The sequence below is a fragment of the Pelmatolapia mariae genome, linkage group LG17 (assembly GCF_036321145.2).
Source record: "Pelmatolapia mariae isolate MD_Pm_ZW linkage group LG17, Pm_UMD_F_2, whole genome shotgun sequence".
Classification (NCBI taxonomy): domain Eukaryota; kingdom Metazoa; phylum Chordata; class Actinopteri; order Cichliformes; family Cichlidae; genus Pelmatolapia; species Pelmatolapia mariae.
The window spans coordinates 16,259,050-16,275,029 of NC_086242.1; the positions used below are offsets into that span (position 1 = coordinate 16,259,050).

Consider the following 15,980-nt stretch of genomic DNA (forward strand, 5'->3'; position numbering starts at 1 on the left):
CGAAAAAACATCGATGCAAATTATAAGTCTGTATCATAATGTCTGCTGTTTTCGTGTTTGTTGGTTTGTTTTTATTTTGTTTTATTTTGCGAGTTGGTTATTAGATGCTGCTCCAGCCACCCAGAGAATCCCCCGCCGCCCCACCCCCTCCTCCCTGTGCCGCAAGCAGCAGGCGCACCTCGCAAACGGAGGGCGCCCTTACTCCCAGCAAATGGGCGATAGATAGAAAACCGATCGGTGCCTATGCCATACCCAATATGCGCTGGCTGATGTCGGGGCAGCATGAGTACGAGCAATTTTTTTTTTTTTGCCGATGCCCGTGATGCCGCCCCCCACCACGATGCAGCCCGTGTCGCCCGTATCAAAAACCGCTACTGCCCAGCCATGGCGGCCTGTAAGTGAAATAATTTGTTTTTAAAAATACATATATACATATATGTATACATATATACATACATACATACATATATAAAACCAAAACCATATAAACTATATAAAAGGTGCTTGTATAAGTTGGTGAATGAGACTTGTATAGAAATTCTATACAAGAAAACTTGTATAGAAAAAAAACTATATAAGAACCAGTCCATTTACCACTGCACACCAGGTGAACAAACCACGCTTCATATGCTGCCCCTGCAAAAGGACAGCATTCAAACAAGGAGAAAGGCAGGCTGTGGAGAGGCTTGTTGATATAGCTATCAGATGAACATCCCACACAAAGCAAGTCTTTCAGAAATGTGTGTGAGTTGACATGAGCATGAGTGAATGCTGGCATTCTGTTTCATTCGGTGCACAGTTGAACTGTTAAATGTAAATGTTTGGGATTTCTATGAAATGCAGAAGTTGGCAGTCTTTGAGCAAAGTTTCATCAAAATGGGTCCACTTATCTAGGAGAAGATAGGGAACATACAAAAGTTACAGTCATTATATAATGAGGTACAGCTAAATGATTTGTAATCAGTGTATTACACCTTCATTTACATTTGAACTGTCTAACTTTGTGTGAATACAGAATTGTATGCCTTTTTATTATGTGACAAGAAAAGCATATTATTGTCAAGAATCAGAATATGATTAGAATGTTAACCTAAATAAATAGAAAAGGTAGAATTAAATATCAAAATCCAGACAATAAACTAGTTTAAACCGGTTGTTGTTATGACTTCACTGTATGAAATCGTAATTTGCATCAGTGGAAACTAGAGCTGGCTATTTATTTTCACAGAACAGAACAAATAACCGTAGTACTGATACCAGCCCGTATCCAGTCACCTCAAAATCAACTCTGGAGCTACCAGGGTCCTGATCAATTCAAGTTTGAAGCAGATCAGGTTAACACTTATCAAAAAGTGGCAGACCGAGAGACAGTGACACCAGCAACAAGACAAAACAAAAACTTGAGAGTAAGATTAAAGTTGGTTACATTTTATTTTTTACATTTTTTAAAAAACAAAAACAATTTTTTAGCAAAAAAACTGTTGCCTCAAGGCATTTTATACTGTAAAGACCCTACAATATAAAAAAGAAACCCCAACAATCTGATGATCCCCTATGAGCAAGCACTTTGGCAACGGTGGGCAGGAAAAACTCCCTTTTAACAGGAAGAAACCTGTGACAGAACCAGGCTCAAGAAGGGGCAGTCATCTGCCATGACCGGTTGGGGAGGGTTGATGTTAAGTTTCTTCAATATTTGAAGAACTGCGAAACAGCCTTAAGAAAAAGTTTTTGATCCTTTTCCCCAATGAAGTCCGACCTTTAGGAGGCTCTGCGTTGACTGTTCCTTCTCTGCTGTCTGTACTTGTACAGCTACAGGAACTTGTACATTCCGTGCGAGAATCACTGGATTTAGAGAAAGATTCTACCAGCTGTTTTTGGGTCATCCCAGGCTTTTGTTTGACACGTAGCTTCCAAGACATGTCATCTTTTGCATGCCATGCAAGCCTAAATGCAGGCTGATTCTTTTTGCGTGCAGCTTCTCTTTTCTGTCGGTTTCTTTGGATTTCAGCTGCAGTCGCACGGTTGTCAAAAGAGTAAGACAGCCTAGATCCTTTAGTGCTCTTTTCTCTGTTTTTTATGATTTCACTTGAGGTAACAAAGCTTTCTATTTCATTTTCTAGACTGAGTGGTGGGCACACTTTCATGCTCATGCGGGATGACTCCACGTAGCAATCTACTGCAGGGTCCTCAGGAAGATGTTTCATCGTAATAAAACGATGTCCCAGACCCTCAACAGGTGTGATTCTTTTTACAGGATCCATACACAGCATCCATTTGAGCAGGCTTAAAAATGCCAGTGTATCTTTCACTTCGGATTCTGTGTTTGGCTGTGAGCGGTGTTTGGCTAAATCTTCCATGCATGTGAACTTGTCTTTGATTGATTTACTTTGTTTGATCACAATGCCTGTAGATACTGAATACTGAACTGGTGTCTTCAGTACCCATGTGTGTTTCATTATCCCTTTTCTCTTCCAGAAATATTTATTGCTGTGCTTCCCTTTCTCTAATATTCTTTCATTAGGATGACCAAGCATGTGAACAAAACTTCGCATCATTTCATATTCACACTTGCTGGGAAACAGGTGGTAGCCCAAGTAGAGAAAAGCTGCGACAGAACCAAGAGCCCACATGTCTGCCGATTCAGTCACAGGTATGCCCAACATGACCTCAGGGGCCCTGTAACCAAGGGCTTGAATTATGGCGCCACATGGAATGTTTGCAGGATGAGTGGCACAACCAAAATCAATAAGCTTAACTTTAAACGGCTGTTGAGACTGATTTACAAGCATGATATTGTCGGGTTTGATGTCCGCATGCATAATACCTATGCTCTTTAAAGCAGTAAGAGCCACAAACATCTGCTTTAAAATGACCCGAATCTCATTCAGAGCCAGTGGATGGCAGTACCTTTGATTCATGAAATCATGCAGACTAATGTCTAGCATTTCCACTGTTATAAAGGCGCAATATTTGTACTCGAAAATTTCGTAGTACTTTACCAAATTGCACCGATCCTTATCCAAAGCACTCATCTTTTTTACAGCCGCGGCCTCTTTCCAAGCCATCCTGTTGCGTTCCCTTTTAGCAACCTTGACAGCTACCGTTTCAAATGTGTCTAATTTTACGCATTGCACCACTCGCCCAAAACTTCCTTCTCCGAGGAGCCTTTTTACCATGTATTTACATGTTTTACTTTCAATGAGGGCGTTCATTTGTAAACCCTCAACACTGTCATAAGACGACGAAGACGAATCCGAACCCGAAACCATTATTTCAAAATATATCTAAAGTTTTACAGCTGATCAAAAAAATCCGTTTCTAACCGCTATATCAAGCTGGCAGGTTCTGTCGATAGGTAAGTGTGTCAGGGTATTTATGCCTTTTGAAACAAAGGCAGCGCTCGGTCACTGTGACGTGTTCTGACAAAACACCCTACCTATCAAGCTGTCCTACTTGTTGTTACTGCGCATGCGCACAACTCAAAACGCCCATGTTTTCGGTGTTAATAGTACACGCTTATTATTTGATCCTACACCGATCTCGTGCATGCGAAAAATGGTTAGTATTATATGTTTTACTTCTTTATTACAGTTGATACTTGTTTTCCTTAAGCTGTTGTCAATTTGTTAACTCCTCAAGCTAACATGCGTTTTGTTTTTTGTTTTCTAAAATACTCCAATTTGGAGTCTCAATTGAAGTCATATTTCAAGTCTTGATTTAGTATTTCTAAACTTCTGTAAACTGGCATAGAGCTAAACCTTGTCAATTAATTTTAGTTCTGCAGTTAATGGACACCACGCTACGTTGTTAGCACGTTTTGATAGTGTAATTTGGCCATCAGAACGTCCTACCTAAATAAATACAAGCAGGAAGCACGTTTTGATAAGTGTGACTTGGCTATCAGAACCTCTTACCTATAGATATGTAGGATGGAGGCATAAACCACGTAAGGGAGTATATTCTGATAAGGTAGCACGGATTGATAGACATGAATATAAATTTACGCTACGGTAGGATGATTTGACAAAGTAGGAAAAGAATTGGCTAGACACAGAAGCACGTTCAGTGAGAGCCTGAGATTACCAAAAAGCACCACTGAACGACACCGGAAATCATTCCTGCCTGTGGCCATCTCCCTGTACAACTCCTCCATCTAATACACTGTAAGCACTGCAATAGTTTCACCCTTTTTACACACACTCTTTTCTACTCTGTAATATTCTTGTCAATTTTCTTGATATTTATTTATAATCCCCTCTGTTAATCCCGGATATTTATAATTGAGTGATCTGTATTTATTAGTGCTATTTCTTAAATGTGTAAAATCTTTAACATAGTATTGTTTGGAGTTTAGTCTGTTACTGTTACTATTTTTACCATTTCTTCTTGGAGCAACTGTAACCCACATAATTTCCTTAGGGATTAAAGTATTCTGAATATGATTCTGATTGTTTCAGGATACATGACCTGCCATTATCCAATGACTTTTAAATTGTTATTGATCCCTTTACCCCTAGTCCTAAAGTGTATATTTATTTTCTTACTCTTCTTATATATATTGTTTGTTAACTTGCACTGCTGTAACTGGAGCCTCGTCGTCTCGTCTCTCTGTATACTGGACTGTATATAGCGGAGATGACAATAAAGTTTACTTTGACTTCAAGGGCAAGCAGGCGCACCGAGGGCTCTCGCGCTCACTTTTCGCATATAGAATTTCGGAAAAAAAAAAACATCGGTGCAAATTATAAGTCTGTATCATAATGTCTGGTGTTTTCGTGTTTGTTTTTATTTTGTTTGATTTTGCGAGTGGTTATGAGATGCTGCTCCAGCCAGCCAGAGAATCGCCCGCCGCCCCGCCCTCTCCCCCCTGTGCCGCAAGCACCAGGCGCACCTCGCAAACGGAGGGCGCCCTTACTCCCAGCAAATGGGCGATAGAAAACCGATTGGTGCCTATGCCATTCCCAATATACGCTGGCATGACGTCGGGGCAGCATGAGTACGACCACATTTTTTTTTTTGCCGATGCCCGTGATGCCGCCCTCCACCACGATGCCGCCCTGGGCAACCGCCCATGTCGCCCGTATCAAAAACCGCTACTGAGCTGGAGAACTAACGGGAAGTCTCACGCAACAACCAGCGTCGAGGAGCTCTCAGCCACACTGCTACGTAGCTCCCCCGACGATCCTGATCAGCTGCGGGTGTGTGTGCTCCTCCTCCTTGGGTGTGGCCAGCCTCCCCACGGGAAAAACGCTCCAGGTCTGGTGTGCGAGGAAAACCAGGACACCAAACGCACAAACACACACACATACACAAACGCTTTATGTCAAGTTGAACCAGTGCCGCTAGGTTCTATATGGGTGGGTGGTTTAATGGGTGTCTTGTGATCCAGATGTGCAAATATGTGATGTGTGTCCACTGTGAATAATTGGACAGTTTTTATACAAGTAATCAGAAAAAAAATACTAAAGCACATACAATTTTTTTTTTTTACTGAAGATGACAAATCCATTGATGACTTCCGAGAAGTCTGGTGTGCTGACCATACGATCTAACGTGATCTAACATTGTGAATTCAGTTTATTTGCCTAATAGCAATGTAATTTTTATTTAAATGCATTTTTGACAGATTGCTAACATATTTTTTTCTTGTTTTTATGACAGGTGGCCCTGTGACTTTACTGACACAGAGGTCGACGCCGAAGACCTGATGGCAAAGAATATAGTAGCATTTTCTGAGAACAAGGAGTCAGCGACTGAGTGGATCTCTCATGAAGGGAAAACCATGTGGGTCCCACTACTGAAGAGAGACTGCTTTAAAATCCAGTGCCCATGGCCCACCCTATATGCAGTTCTATGCGTTAGCAGCCTGAGATCTACCTTTGACTTCTTTATAACATACTTTTTTTAAAAAATAATATATAATATTATTATAAAGTAAAAAAGGGAAAGGGGTTCACCTTGGCACAGAAACTCCTCAGATGAAAACTGGCTCTTGTTGGCACAATCAGGGGAAACAACGCAAAGCTACCTCCCCAGCTTGTCCAGTGTGAATGACCTAGGCAGGATGTTGGCACCTTGAGTTGTTGAAGGAAAACTAGCTGCTGGCTGCTAGCTTTTTTCTACAATCTCCTGGATGTCTTGGAATATAATGCCTTTGTCCCGTGGAAACCACTTCACAAGAGTGGGAGTCCTTTAAAATCTACAAATGAAGAGTGATCCTAGAAGAGCTGGGGTGCATGCTGGTGACCTCAGCAGCTGCAAGATAGCTTTGTCCCCGATGCTTATCAGTCGCTTCTGCCACTGATCCCAAGATACAGTAGTCTGAATCAGAGTGTGACCCACAGCCCACCAACAAAATGAGAAAAAGGTGCACCTGTAGGATTAGAACAGCAGTCACTTTCTCCAGCTGTGGAAATGTGCCTACAAAGACCACTCTACTGTGGTTAGCACATATTACTGCTAATGAGGATGCACACACACACTGAAATACAAATTTTGCTCATTGTAGTGGTCGTTTGGTCATTAAATGGCCATATCTGGCCACTAACACGCTATGTGTGGGAGTTTGTTTGTTTTTTTGATTATTCATCAAAAGAAGAAATAATGCAAAAAAGGCATTGTTACTGTTACTGGTGCTGACCTGCAATGATGAGTGAAGAAAATATGAATTTTTATCAATTACATGGTGAAAAAATTGGAACTTTATTGCTATTTTTCCTAAAAACTTAGTAGTAATATGTAATTTGACTGGTATTTGAAGGCTATAGTTTCTGAATTTGAAAAATATTTTAGTTTTCATGACTAGGACTGGTGCTAATTTAAAAAATCAAGTCGGGCAAAGTAGAAAAATGTTTTGTTTTGTTTTTTGCCTGTCCTGTTTGGTTCTTTAGCCATCATTTAGCCATTTTTGAATTTTATAGCATTTTGTGAATGTAAACAACATGAACAAGCTGAGAGAGAGTTTTTCTGTTTTTCTGTCACTGCGCAAAAATATAATATCCCATAAAAGTCATTGATACTCTTCATTATTGCCATACATGTAGCTGCAATGATGGTTAAAAATAAATCAGGTTGCATGTATTATTTCGGAAAATTTATGATTTTCTCAATTTGTGAACAAACAAACAAGCTGAAAGATAGTTTGATCTATTTTGCTTTCCCTGCACAAAAAAAACAATAGAAGATAATCAATGTTGACGTTAATCAATTACATGTCCCAGACTCTTCCATTAATCCAGTTGCATTGTGAATATATGAAATGGTGAGTTTTGAGGTTGTCTTCCAACAAGTGCATTGTACAAACAAACTGGTGTTTTAAGGGTTAAAGACGTAAAAAGTAATGACTGACAAACTCAGAGGGTTAATTAATTAATTTTTGACACATTTATTTATTTATATCAAAATGTAATTAATTATTGACACATATAATTAATTCCTTAAAGGAATGAATTTATATCCTTCAAGAAAACAGATAAATAAGACCAAATAGGAAAACCATAAAATACAAAGAGGCCCAAATATGTGAAGAAATTCAAAGAAAAAGAAGTGACACTGAGGCAATTATTGATTGATCCAATGAATGAAAAAGTCAAAGAAAAAAAAACATCAAACGGTAATTGAAACTGGAGCATCCCTGCAATCTATTTAACTATGTTACATTTTCCCCCTCATGTTGTAGCCAGAACCCTCCAGCAGCAAAGCAAATGTAAAAGAAACTTGAAGCTAAAAGCTCCTAAACTACTGGAAAAAGGAGGTCCGAATAAGTCTCCAATAAGAAATTTAAAATGACAGCATCAAGTGGGCCTTATTTGAAGTTGTTTTGGTATAATGATAAATATGCTTCTGAATATTTAACAACCAGAGTAAATTAGAGCACTCTAGAGCACTAGAAATTTCTTCCTACATCAACAGCCTCGCCTTCTATTGAGAGAAATCCTCTTCAATATGGAAAAGTCGGATGGTTTAAATAGTGTCAGATCTAGATTTGTTTCTGTCTTGCTGCTTTGGTGTGGGCCTAAATCACGTAGTGTTTACATAAAGAAAAAAAAGGAAAAAGAAACAGGTGACACTGCTTAGCCATAGAATGTGTTTCGGCCCCCTGGCTATTTCAACTGAGGGATGAACTCAGACCAGCTGATGTTCGCCATACCAAAGTCGTCATGATCCAGACCAGAGAAGCTAACATCCACCTATATCTCGCTCAGGTTGTTGTTTACGGTATCCAAGACAAGGCCCTCTGTGATTGAGCGACTGGCTGGTGTGGAACTGCCTCCCTGCAGAAGCTCTCTGGAGCAGCTACTTTTGGGGCGTTCGGTGGGCGACTCTGCTGGTCCGGTCACTCTGGAGGGAGCAGATGTGAGCAGCTATCTTGGGGAGTTAAACAGAGGCAAGTCTTTAAAGGGAGTGCTGCTGAAGCTGAAGGTGGTGTAGTCGTGTTGTGGAGTAACTGTGGGACCACATGGTATACAAATAGGGCTCAAGTGCAGAATATTTTGGCTTCCTTTGCCCACTGGGGTCACTTTAAAAGACGCAACATAAGAAGGTGCCATGCTGGGGGTGGACGAGGTTAAATGGAATGTCGATGCATCAGAGGCTACGCCAGACTCAAAGAAATTACTTTCGTGGCAGAGGAGAACAGGCTCTTCATTCACAGAGAGAACCAAACGTTGTTTGCGCCGTGAGCTGCTGGCTTGTCTCTTTGGAGGAGCTTTGGGGGTCTCGCATTTAATTGGAACACATACCAGCTCCTCCTTCACTTCTACCTTAAAGTCTGTATTCTTCTGAGGAGATATCATCACAGCTGGGGAATCACTTTGTGTCATCTGTCAAACATGCAACCATTCCCATTAAAATCTTAGTGGTATGGGTGAAGTTCATACTCATCTCTATGCACATAATGTTGTCAATGTAAACTGTAGGGAGTTCCAAGAAATACTTGTTTTGAAAAGCAGTTTGCAACTTGTATAGCTTATGAAGTAAAACAACAACAACACGTTTTTAAAAAGCTGAAATATATGAGAAATTCCTTACTTTCGGTGCTATGCGGACTCTCTTTGCTCCTCGTGAATTGTTCCCCTTCTGCTGGGAGCAGGGCGGAGGAAAAGGAGTAGAAGTGGATGGTAGATAGACAGAAGGAGTGACAGGGAGCTGTATGGGCACCAAGTAGGAATCAGTTCGAGGCAGAAGAGGTTTCATCTTTCTCTCTGAACACAGAAAACACAACAACATAACATTGCACTACACATTTCCAAACTAAACAGCAATTTGCCAACCTCTGACTTTTCTCAAGTCTCAAATTTATAAAACAACTCATACATTTCTCTTAACTCACCAGAGCCAGTTGGTGTTTTTCTTGCGTCTGGAAGTGTCCTCTTTTGGTGCTGTGAAAAGTAAGATGAGACAAAAATTATATCAGTTAGGAGCCTTACTGTGCTGTCACCTAACAACACTCGTAAATTTGGACCTTGATAGCCGGATTCATGAACCTTCTGGGGTTTTTGTCCCTTCTCGGCTTACTGCTGCGATGAGTGCGATTTGAAGATGGCTCCTGAAGAACTAAAAAAAAAAAATAAAGAAAGGGGGTAAATCAGTCTTACTTGATTAGCCAGTAAAAGCATTGGCACAGGAACAGTGGCAGACATTGGATCACAGCCCGGCTACAGAGAGAGATGTGAAGTGAGATTAGGGGGAAAAAAATAAGACGAAAAACAACATGAGGAATCTCAAAACACTTTCAAGGTGTCAGACATACAAAAATACGATTGAAAAACAAGGATTCAAGCAAAATCATTATATAAACACAAGGTAACACAATAAGCATTTAACAAGCATTCTTGCAACAAAACATTCAGGCCAAGTAACACAAATGTTCCCAGATATCACCGATGTAAAAGCAATGAGTCAGCTGCACTCACCTTGCACACATGATCAAGTGTGAGGCATCGATTGGCTTCAGGTCGGATAGTCCAGAAAGACATTTTACCATCTGGAGACGTTTCACGAATGAACATGTCATGCAGAGAGAGGTTATGGCGGATGGAATTCTGCAATTATAAATAAAAAGAAAAAGTATTGAGATGCATCTAGATAACATTTAAACTGCTGCTTGCTGCAGAGCTGGACACATATCACACTTTCAGCAGCTCTGAAGTACCTTCCAGCTTGGTTTGGCCACATCTCTATAGTAAGGGAAGTTGTCCTCAATCCACATGTAAATCTCTTTGAGGGTCATCCTCCTGTTCTTTCTGCTATTGATAGCAAACTGGATCATGGCCATGTAGGAGTATGGTGGCCTCTTTAACATGGGTTGCTCAGGAGCTTCTGCTCTGGTATGTGTATTGTGTGCCTATATGACAAACAACAAACAAACAAACAACAGTCAATAAATCTGACAGTGTAACTATTTTCACTTAAATTCACTAATGATCTTCTAATTGGAGCTGACTCTGGTCTTCTCAACATTCTGAGCTCAGTCCTGTAAAACTATCTCTCACGCCGCCCTTCTAAGCAGACTGTCCTCTCTTGGCATCTCTGACACATCCGTAGCTTGGTTCCAATCATATCTCTTGACCAATCCCAGTTTATTCAACTTAAATCATTTCGCTCTCGTCTATTTCCAGTCACTTCTGGTGTACCCCAAGGTTCAGTCTTAGGCCCTCTTCTCTTCACAATATACATCCTCCCTCTTGGTACCATTTTCCACAAATTTGATCTTTATTTTCACTGTTTTGCTGATGACACCCAGTTATATCTCTCCTGCAAGGCTGATTCCTCCCTCCCACCTTCTTCCCTTACAGAATGCCTGTCTGAATTAAAATCCTGGTTCAGTTCTAATTTTCTAAAGCTCACTGAGGATAAAACTGAAATCCTCCTTATTGGCACTAAATTCAACATACTGAAGGCAAATCATTTCTCACTCACCATTGACAACTCCACAGGTTTCCCTTCATCATGAGCCTTGGTGTCGCCATAGACAGTTCACTATCCTATAAATCTCACATCAATAATCTCACCCGTTCTGCCTATTTTCATCCACGCAAATTAACATATTACGTCCTTCTCTTTCCACCAAGTCTACGTCCATTCTTGTCCATAGTCTTGTACCTCCCGACTTGACTACTATAATTCTCTCTTGCACGGTCTCCCCCAAAAATCCCCCCATAAGCTTCAACTGGTTCAAAACTCCGCTGCCCACATTATTACCAGAACTCCCTCCTACCAGCACATCACCCATGTTCTTCAGGGAATTCACTGGCTCCCTGTGTAATTCCGGATAATATACAAACTTCTTCTACTCACCTTCAAGGCTCTTCATAACCTTGCTCCTCCTTACCTTTCTAAACTGTTAAGCACTACGTCTTCTGCACGGTCACTTCGATCCTCTTCTTTTATCCAGCTTGCTGTGCCTTCTTTTATTATTATTATTATTATTATTACTATTATTACTATTATTATTGCACATAATGTTTATAATTATTATTAATAATAATATTATTATTATTTTCTGCAATCAGACTACTATTGCTATAAATCACAGTCATGACTAAATGGTTAAGAAAGAGTGTTTAGGGAACATAAAGCAACATGTCTGGGGTTAGTGTTGTGTCGGCACATAGAGGGCAAAGAAAAAAAAACAGGTGACAAGAAAAAGCACTGAACCTGAAAAGTCTGTAAAGGGTTTTGGTTCTTGCTGCTGAACTGCTTTGTAGAATTTGGCACCAAGGCATATGTGCTCATCCTACCCAACCACTGCATGTTGGTAAGGTTGTCATCTAAAGGACTGCAACTGACATCCTTATTCACTGGTAAAGAAAAAGGGGGAAAGCATTGTTGCTTAAACAGAGGAAGAATTAAATACAAATTATCAAATCATAGAGAGAGAGGAGAACAAGCACTGAATTCCACACTTATACTTTAAGTATTATCCTAAACATGAAAAACCCTTTTTTCCCGTACATGGTTTAATTTCAGTTAGAAGTTTGTCACCTGGGAAACTGCGTGTAGTTTCAGCTTTGACTTTATGTCCTTCTGTACTCCTTGTAGCAGCCCCTTCAGCAGCAGACTGAGAATCAGGTCCATAGTCCCACTTATTGCCACTCCCACTCCCACTCAAAAGGATGAACTTGTTCTGCAATAAGACAATCAGACTATTATTGCTGTCATTATAAATCACACTCATGACCAATTGGTTAAGAAAGGGTGTTCAGGGAACATAAAGCAACATGTCTGGGGTCAGTGTTGCCTTCAGACAAGTTTGTGTTGGCACATAAAGGGAAAAAAAGCAGGTGACAAGAAGCACTGAACCTGAAAAGTCTGTAAAGGGTTTTGGTTCTCCTTGCTGCTGAACTGCTTTGTAGAATTTGGCTCCAAGGTGCATGTGCTCATCCTACCCAACCACTGAAGATCGGTAAGGCTGTCATCAAAGGGACAGCAATTTACATCCTCATTCACTAGTAAAGTAAAAGGGGAAAAAACATTGTTGCTTAAACAGAGGAAGAGTTAAATACAGATTATTAAATCAGACAGAGAGAAAAACAAGCACTAAATTCCACACTTATACTTTAAGTATTATCCTAAACATTAAAAAACATTTTCCGTGCATGGTTTAATTTCAGTTAGAAGTTTGTCACCTGGGAAACTGCGTGTAGTTTCAGCTTTGACTTTATGTCCTTCTGTACTCCTTGTAGCAGCCCCTTCAGCAGCAGACTGAGAATCAGGTCCATAGTCCCACTTGTTGACACTTCCACTTCCATTCAGAAGAATGAACTTGTTTGGGCCCTCGGCATCACATTTATTGCCTTTAGCTGTGAGGGCCCCAATAACACTTTGAACGTCTGCTGTTTCGGGACTGACAACCACCTGAGTATCAGACATGGATGGATGGTCCATGATGCGGATACCACCATGAAAGCTCTGAATGGCAGCTGGTATTGACGGTTCTTTGGAGCCTGATTCTCCAGGCTGTGAATCAGTCGCATTTTGATGAAAAGGCAGTTTTCTTCTTTTGAGAATCAGGGGTCTCGTCGGGCTCCGTCTCATGGTCAGATCATTGAAATGTGCCAAGTTGTTCAGAGGTATTCTGCACAAAAAATACAAACGAGCCTGAACAACGAAGATTAACTGTTACAACAAGAGTAAACAGTAACGGTAACGTTTACCTGGGAGATGGAAATTATCAAGTCAGCGCTCAAGTCAGTTACTGCGTTAGCCATCAAGTCCGTTCACAGCAAATCAGTTTAGATCAACTCGGAAAACTCCCCGATCTAGCTCAAATAGTGATCATTATAAAATACTAAGCATGTAACACTAAACGGGTTAAATGTTATCTAGATAAAACTAAGCCATCCGCACCTTCTTTTTATATCGTCAACTCCTCACTTTAGCGGCTAATTTTCTTCAGTTAGTGACGATTTCCAGCTTGTAGAACAAAAGACGTTAGCCAATGTTTTTAACTGTATGAAACGTTCCCAGGATTATATTTATTAGCAATCAAGATATTCGTAATAGCTACGGCAATCGAGAAACTTATGGCTGGATAACCATTTTGACAATTAATGAAACATTACCATATAACTTACATTACAGTTAAGTATTTTTCCCGATGTAACAAGTCAAAATATATTCTAGTGAAAACCTCAGTAGACTCAAATTACAACTTTAGACATAATTTGCGGTAAAACATACAGCATCGCTGCACATTCACTCCAGACATACTGCGCTATCCTGGGAACCACAGAACCATCCTGTGACTACATTACAAACAAATAAATGTAATTAAAATATAGTGATTTTACGGTAAAATTGGCAGTTTTTTTTTTACAGATTTAAAGTAACTATTCCACACATGAAGTCTTGATTAGGTGATGAGATTAGAAATACTTTATGTATTCTATATTTGGGGAAATCCTTTGTTACACCTGTGAAAAGACTGATGACGTAATAATCATAAGAAGAAGAATATTTGGCAGATGACTCTGCCAGACAGATGTATTCAATTATAGAGAGTGAAAGCATACAATATGAAAGATTTCTTGCATGTGTGTTTATGGTAGTGGAGTGAATGAGATATCCAGTTTCTAACTAATTCCAAAGCCAGCCTTCCTAATATGTTTCTTGACGCTTTCTTGATGTCACCAGGTCTGATGCTGGCCCCCAGCAGACCACAGCAATGCTGACCTATTGAAAATCTCCAGGTTTTTGCTGCACACATTGAAGGATCTCAGCTTTCTGCTCTGCCCCATTTTGTATACACTCTCTGTGCTGGTTTTCCAGTTCAGCATGTTGTCGATGTGGTCGCTCACGTACTTTTACTCCCCTACCACATCACCATACTGTAGACACAGGCCTCCCAGGCGACGCCACGAAATCATCCAGGAGTGTTTTGGACATTATTTCATACATCATCGTTACAAGTTAACTCAACAGCCTTTTACAATGACAAAACTGATTAAAAAAATCCCAAGGCCTGGACCACTTTGTTCTGTTATCTCCCATTTATATTTTGTATAATAATAAAAGTGGGACCAAATGGGACCCAGTAAAATATAGCAGTGAGTGTTTTTGGTCTGTGTGCTATCCAGGAAGTTTAATCGCATGTTCTGAGGAGGACAGCGTCTGTCTAAACAACAAAAAGCAGAAGAAGAAGAAGCACCATTTAGCTGCCTGTTTAAAAGGAAGGACCAGAACACGGTGTCAAAAAAGAAAATACGGTACTATTCGTTTCTTCAGACGATAAGTGATAAGCTGTACCCAGTTCATAAAGCATGCTGATAAGGATTTGTTCATGTTGAGTCTAAGCAAGTCTCCTGTTTATCTAATAAACAACAGCGCCCTCTGCTGCTCCTAAGAAACATTGACAGAGTTTTAAGTGTAACGTCATTGCTGGTTCAGCTGGGGGCAAGGTTGCATCATTAACCACAAGCTGAAATCAGTGCAGAGCACTAAAGCATGACAGGTTACATCCAAAAACTGAAGCTTGGTGCCGCTCCTGCTTCTTTAAAACTCATTTTTAAGCCTCTGATGAGTCGAACCACTGAGATCACGTGGTCCAGCTTTGCTCGGGGTCGAGGAGCTGAGGGGTCAGGGTATGGGAAAAAGGAAGTGGGAATCTTTTTGGACACCAAATATCCAACTGTAGTCCTTACACTAGAGATGGCTTTTGATCTGACCACAGGCTTGGACAGTGTTGACACAACCAAACTAGACCCCGCAGCTGGGGGCAGGAAACTGCATCCCCTCTCCACTTTCTCATGATTAAACGCTGATGTGGCAAAAACACATGAAGTCTTCACTCAAATAACTGCACTTGGACGCCTTCTCTTGAAGCCACAACAAAGAGAGAAACTTGTCAAGACTCTCAAGTACACACACACACACATCCTTTGGGGATGAAAGAAAAGTGTCAGCATCAAGGCACAGTCTTACCCTTAAAGGAGGGAAGCAGTTGGGCCATTCCTGGGCCAGAGTAGGAGAGAAGACAGATAGCATCTTGGGAATCTGTATACAGTGATGCGAGTCATGTGTGCAGTGTGTAGTACCTACGTATGCCTAACATTTATCGCAGGGAGAGTGGTGTTTATAGTGTCGGACACAGGCGAGCAGGCACCTGGCTTCTTTTATTGTCAAAATGCGTACTCCCTTTGGGTCTGCTTGCTGATGAGCTGTTCAGGGGTGTCAAACATAAAGCGCAGGGGCCAGAATCGGTTCGGGAAAGACTCCAATCCAGCCCACTGGACAAAATAGTTCCAGTTTTTTTTGCTATTTACTACAGAAAGGTCTGTATCTATACCAAATAGAAAAAAGTCCAAAAAAAAGCACTTTTTCTGTAATTTTACACATTTATCAAGTTTCACTGGTTCACTCCACTTCAGACCAAAGTGGGCTGTATGCAGCATATGATGTAAAATGACTTTGATGTGTCAGTTCTAGATGGATAATGAATTTGGAATACTTTTAGTCTCTACTTCAGCGCTGCTGGCAAC

The 15,980-nt window shown here is 40.6% G+C and overlaps 1 protein-coding gene and 1 long non-coding RNA gene across 2 annotated transcripts; one reads left to right on the forward strand and one right to left on the reverse strand.

Moving 5' to 3' along the window:
• The first annotated feature begins 172 nt into the window (after positions 1-172).
• Positions 173-6,554, forward strand: LOC134615807 (uncharacterized). The gene is made up of 4 exons (XR_010091351.1): positions 173-394; positions 2,121-2,236; positions 2,522-2,650; positions 5,662-6,554. It is a non-coding gene; the product is annotated as an uncharacterized LOC134615807 (long non-coding RNA).
• Positions 6,555-8,102: 1,548 nt separating this feature from the next.
• LOC134615917 (forkhead box protein M1-like) lies at positions 8,103-13,038 on the reverse strand. Its single transcript, XM_063460600.1, is given in 8 exon segments — positions 8,103-8,822; positions 9,031-9,203; positions 9,332-9,380; positions 9,597-9,656; positions 9,915-10,043; positions 10,154-10,345; positions 11,659-11,801; positions 12,630-13,038. Coding segments are annotated over 8 exon segments (1,875 nt in total).
• Between the last annotated feature and the right edge of the window lie 2,942 nt (positions 13,039-15,980).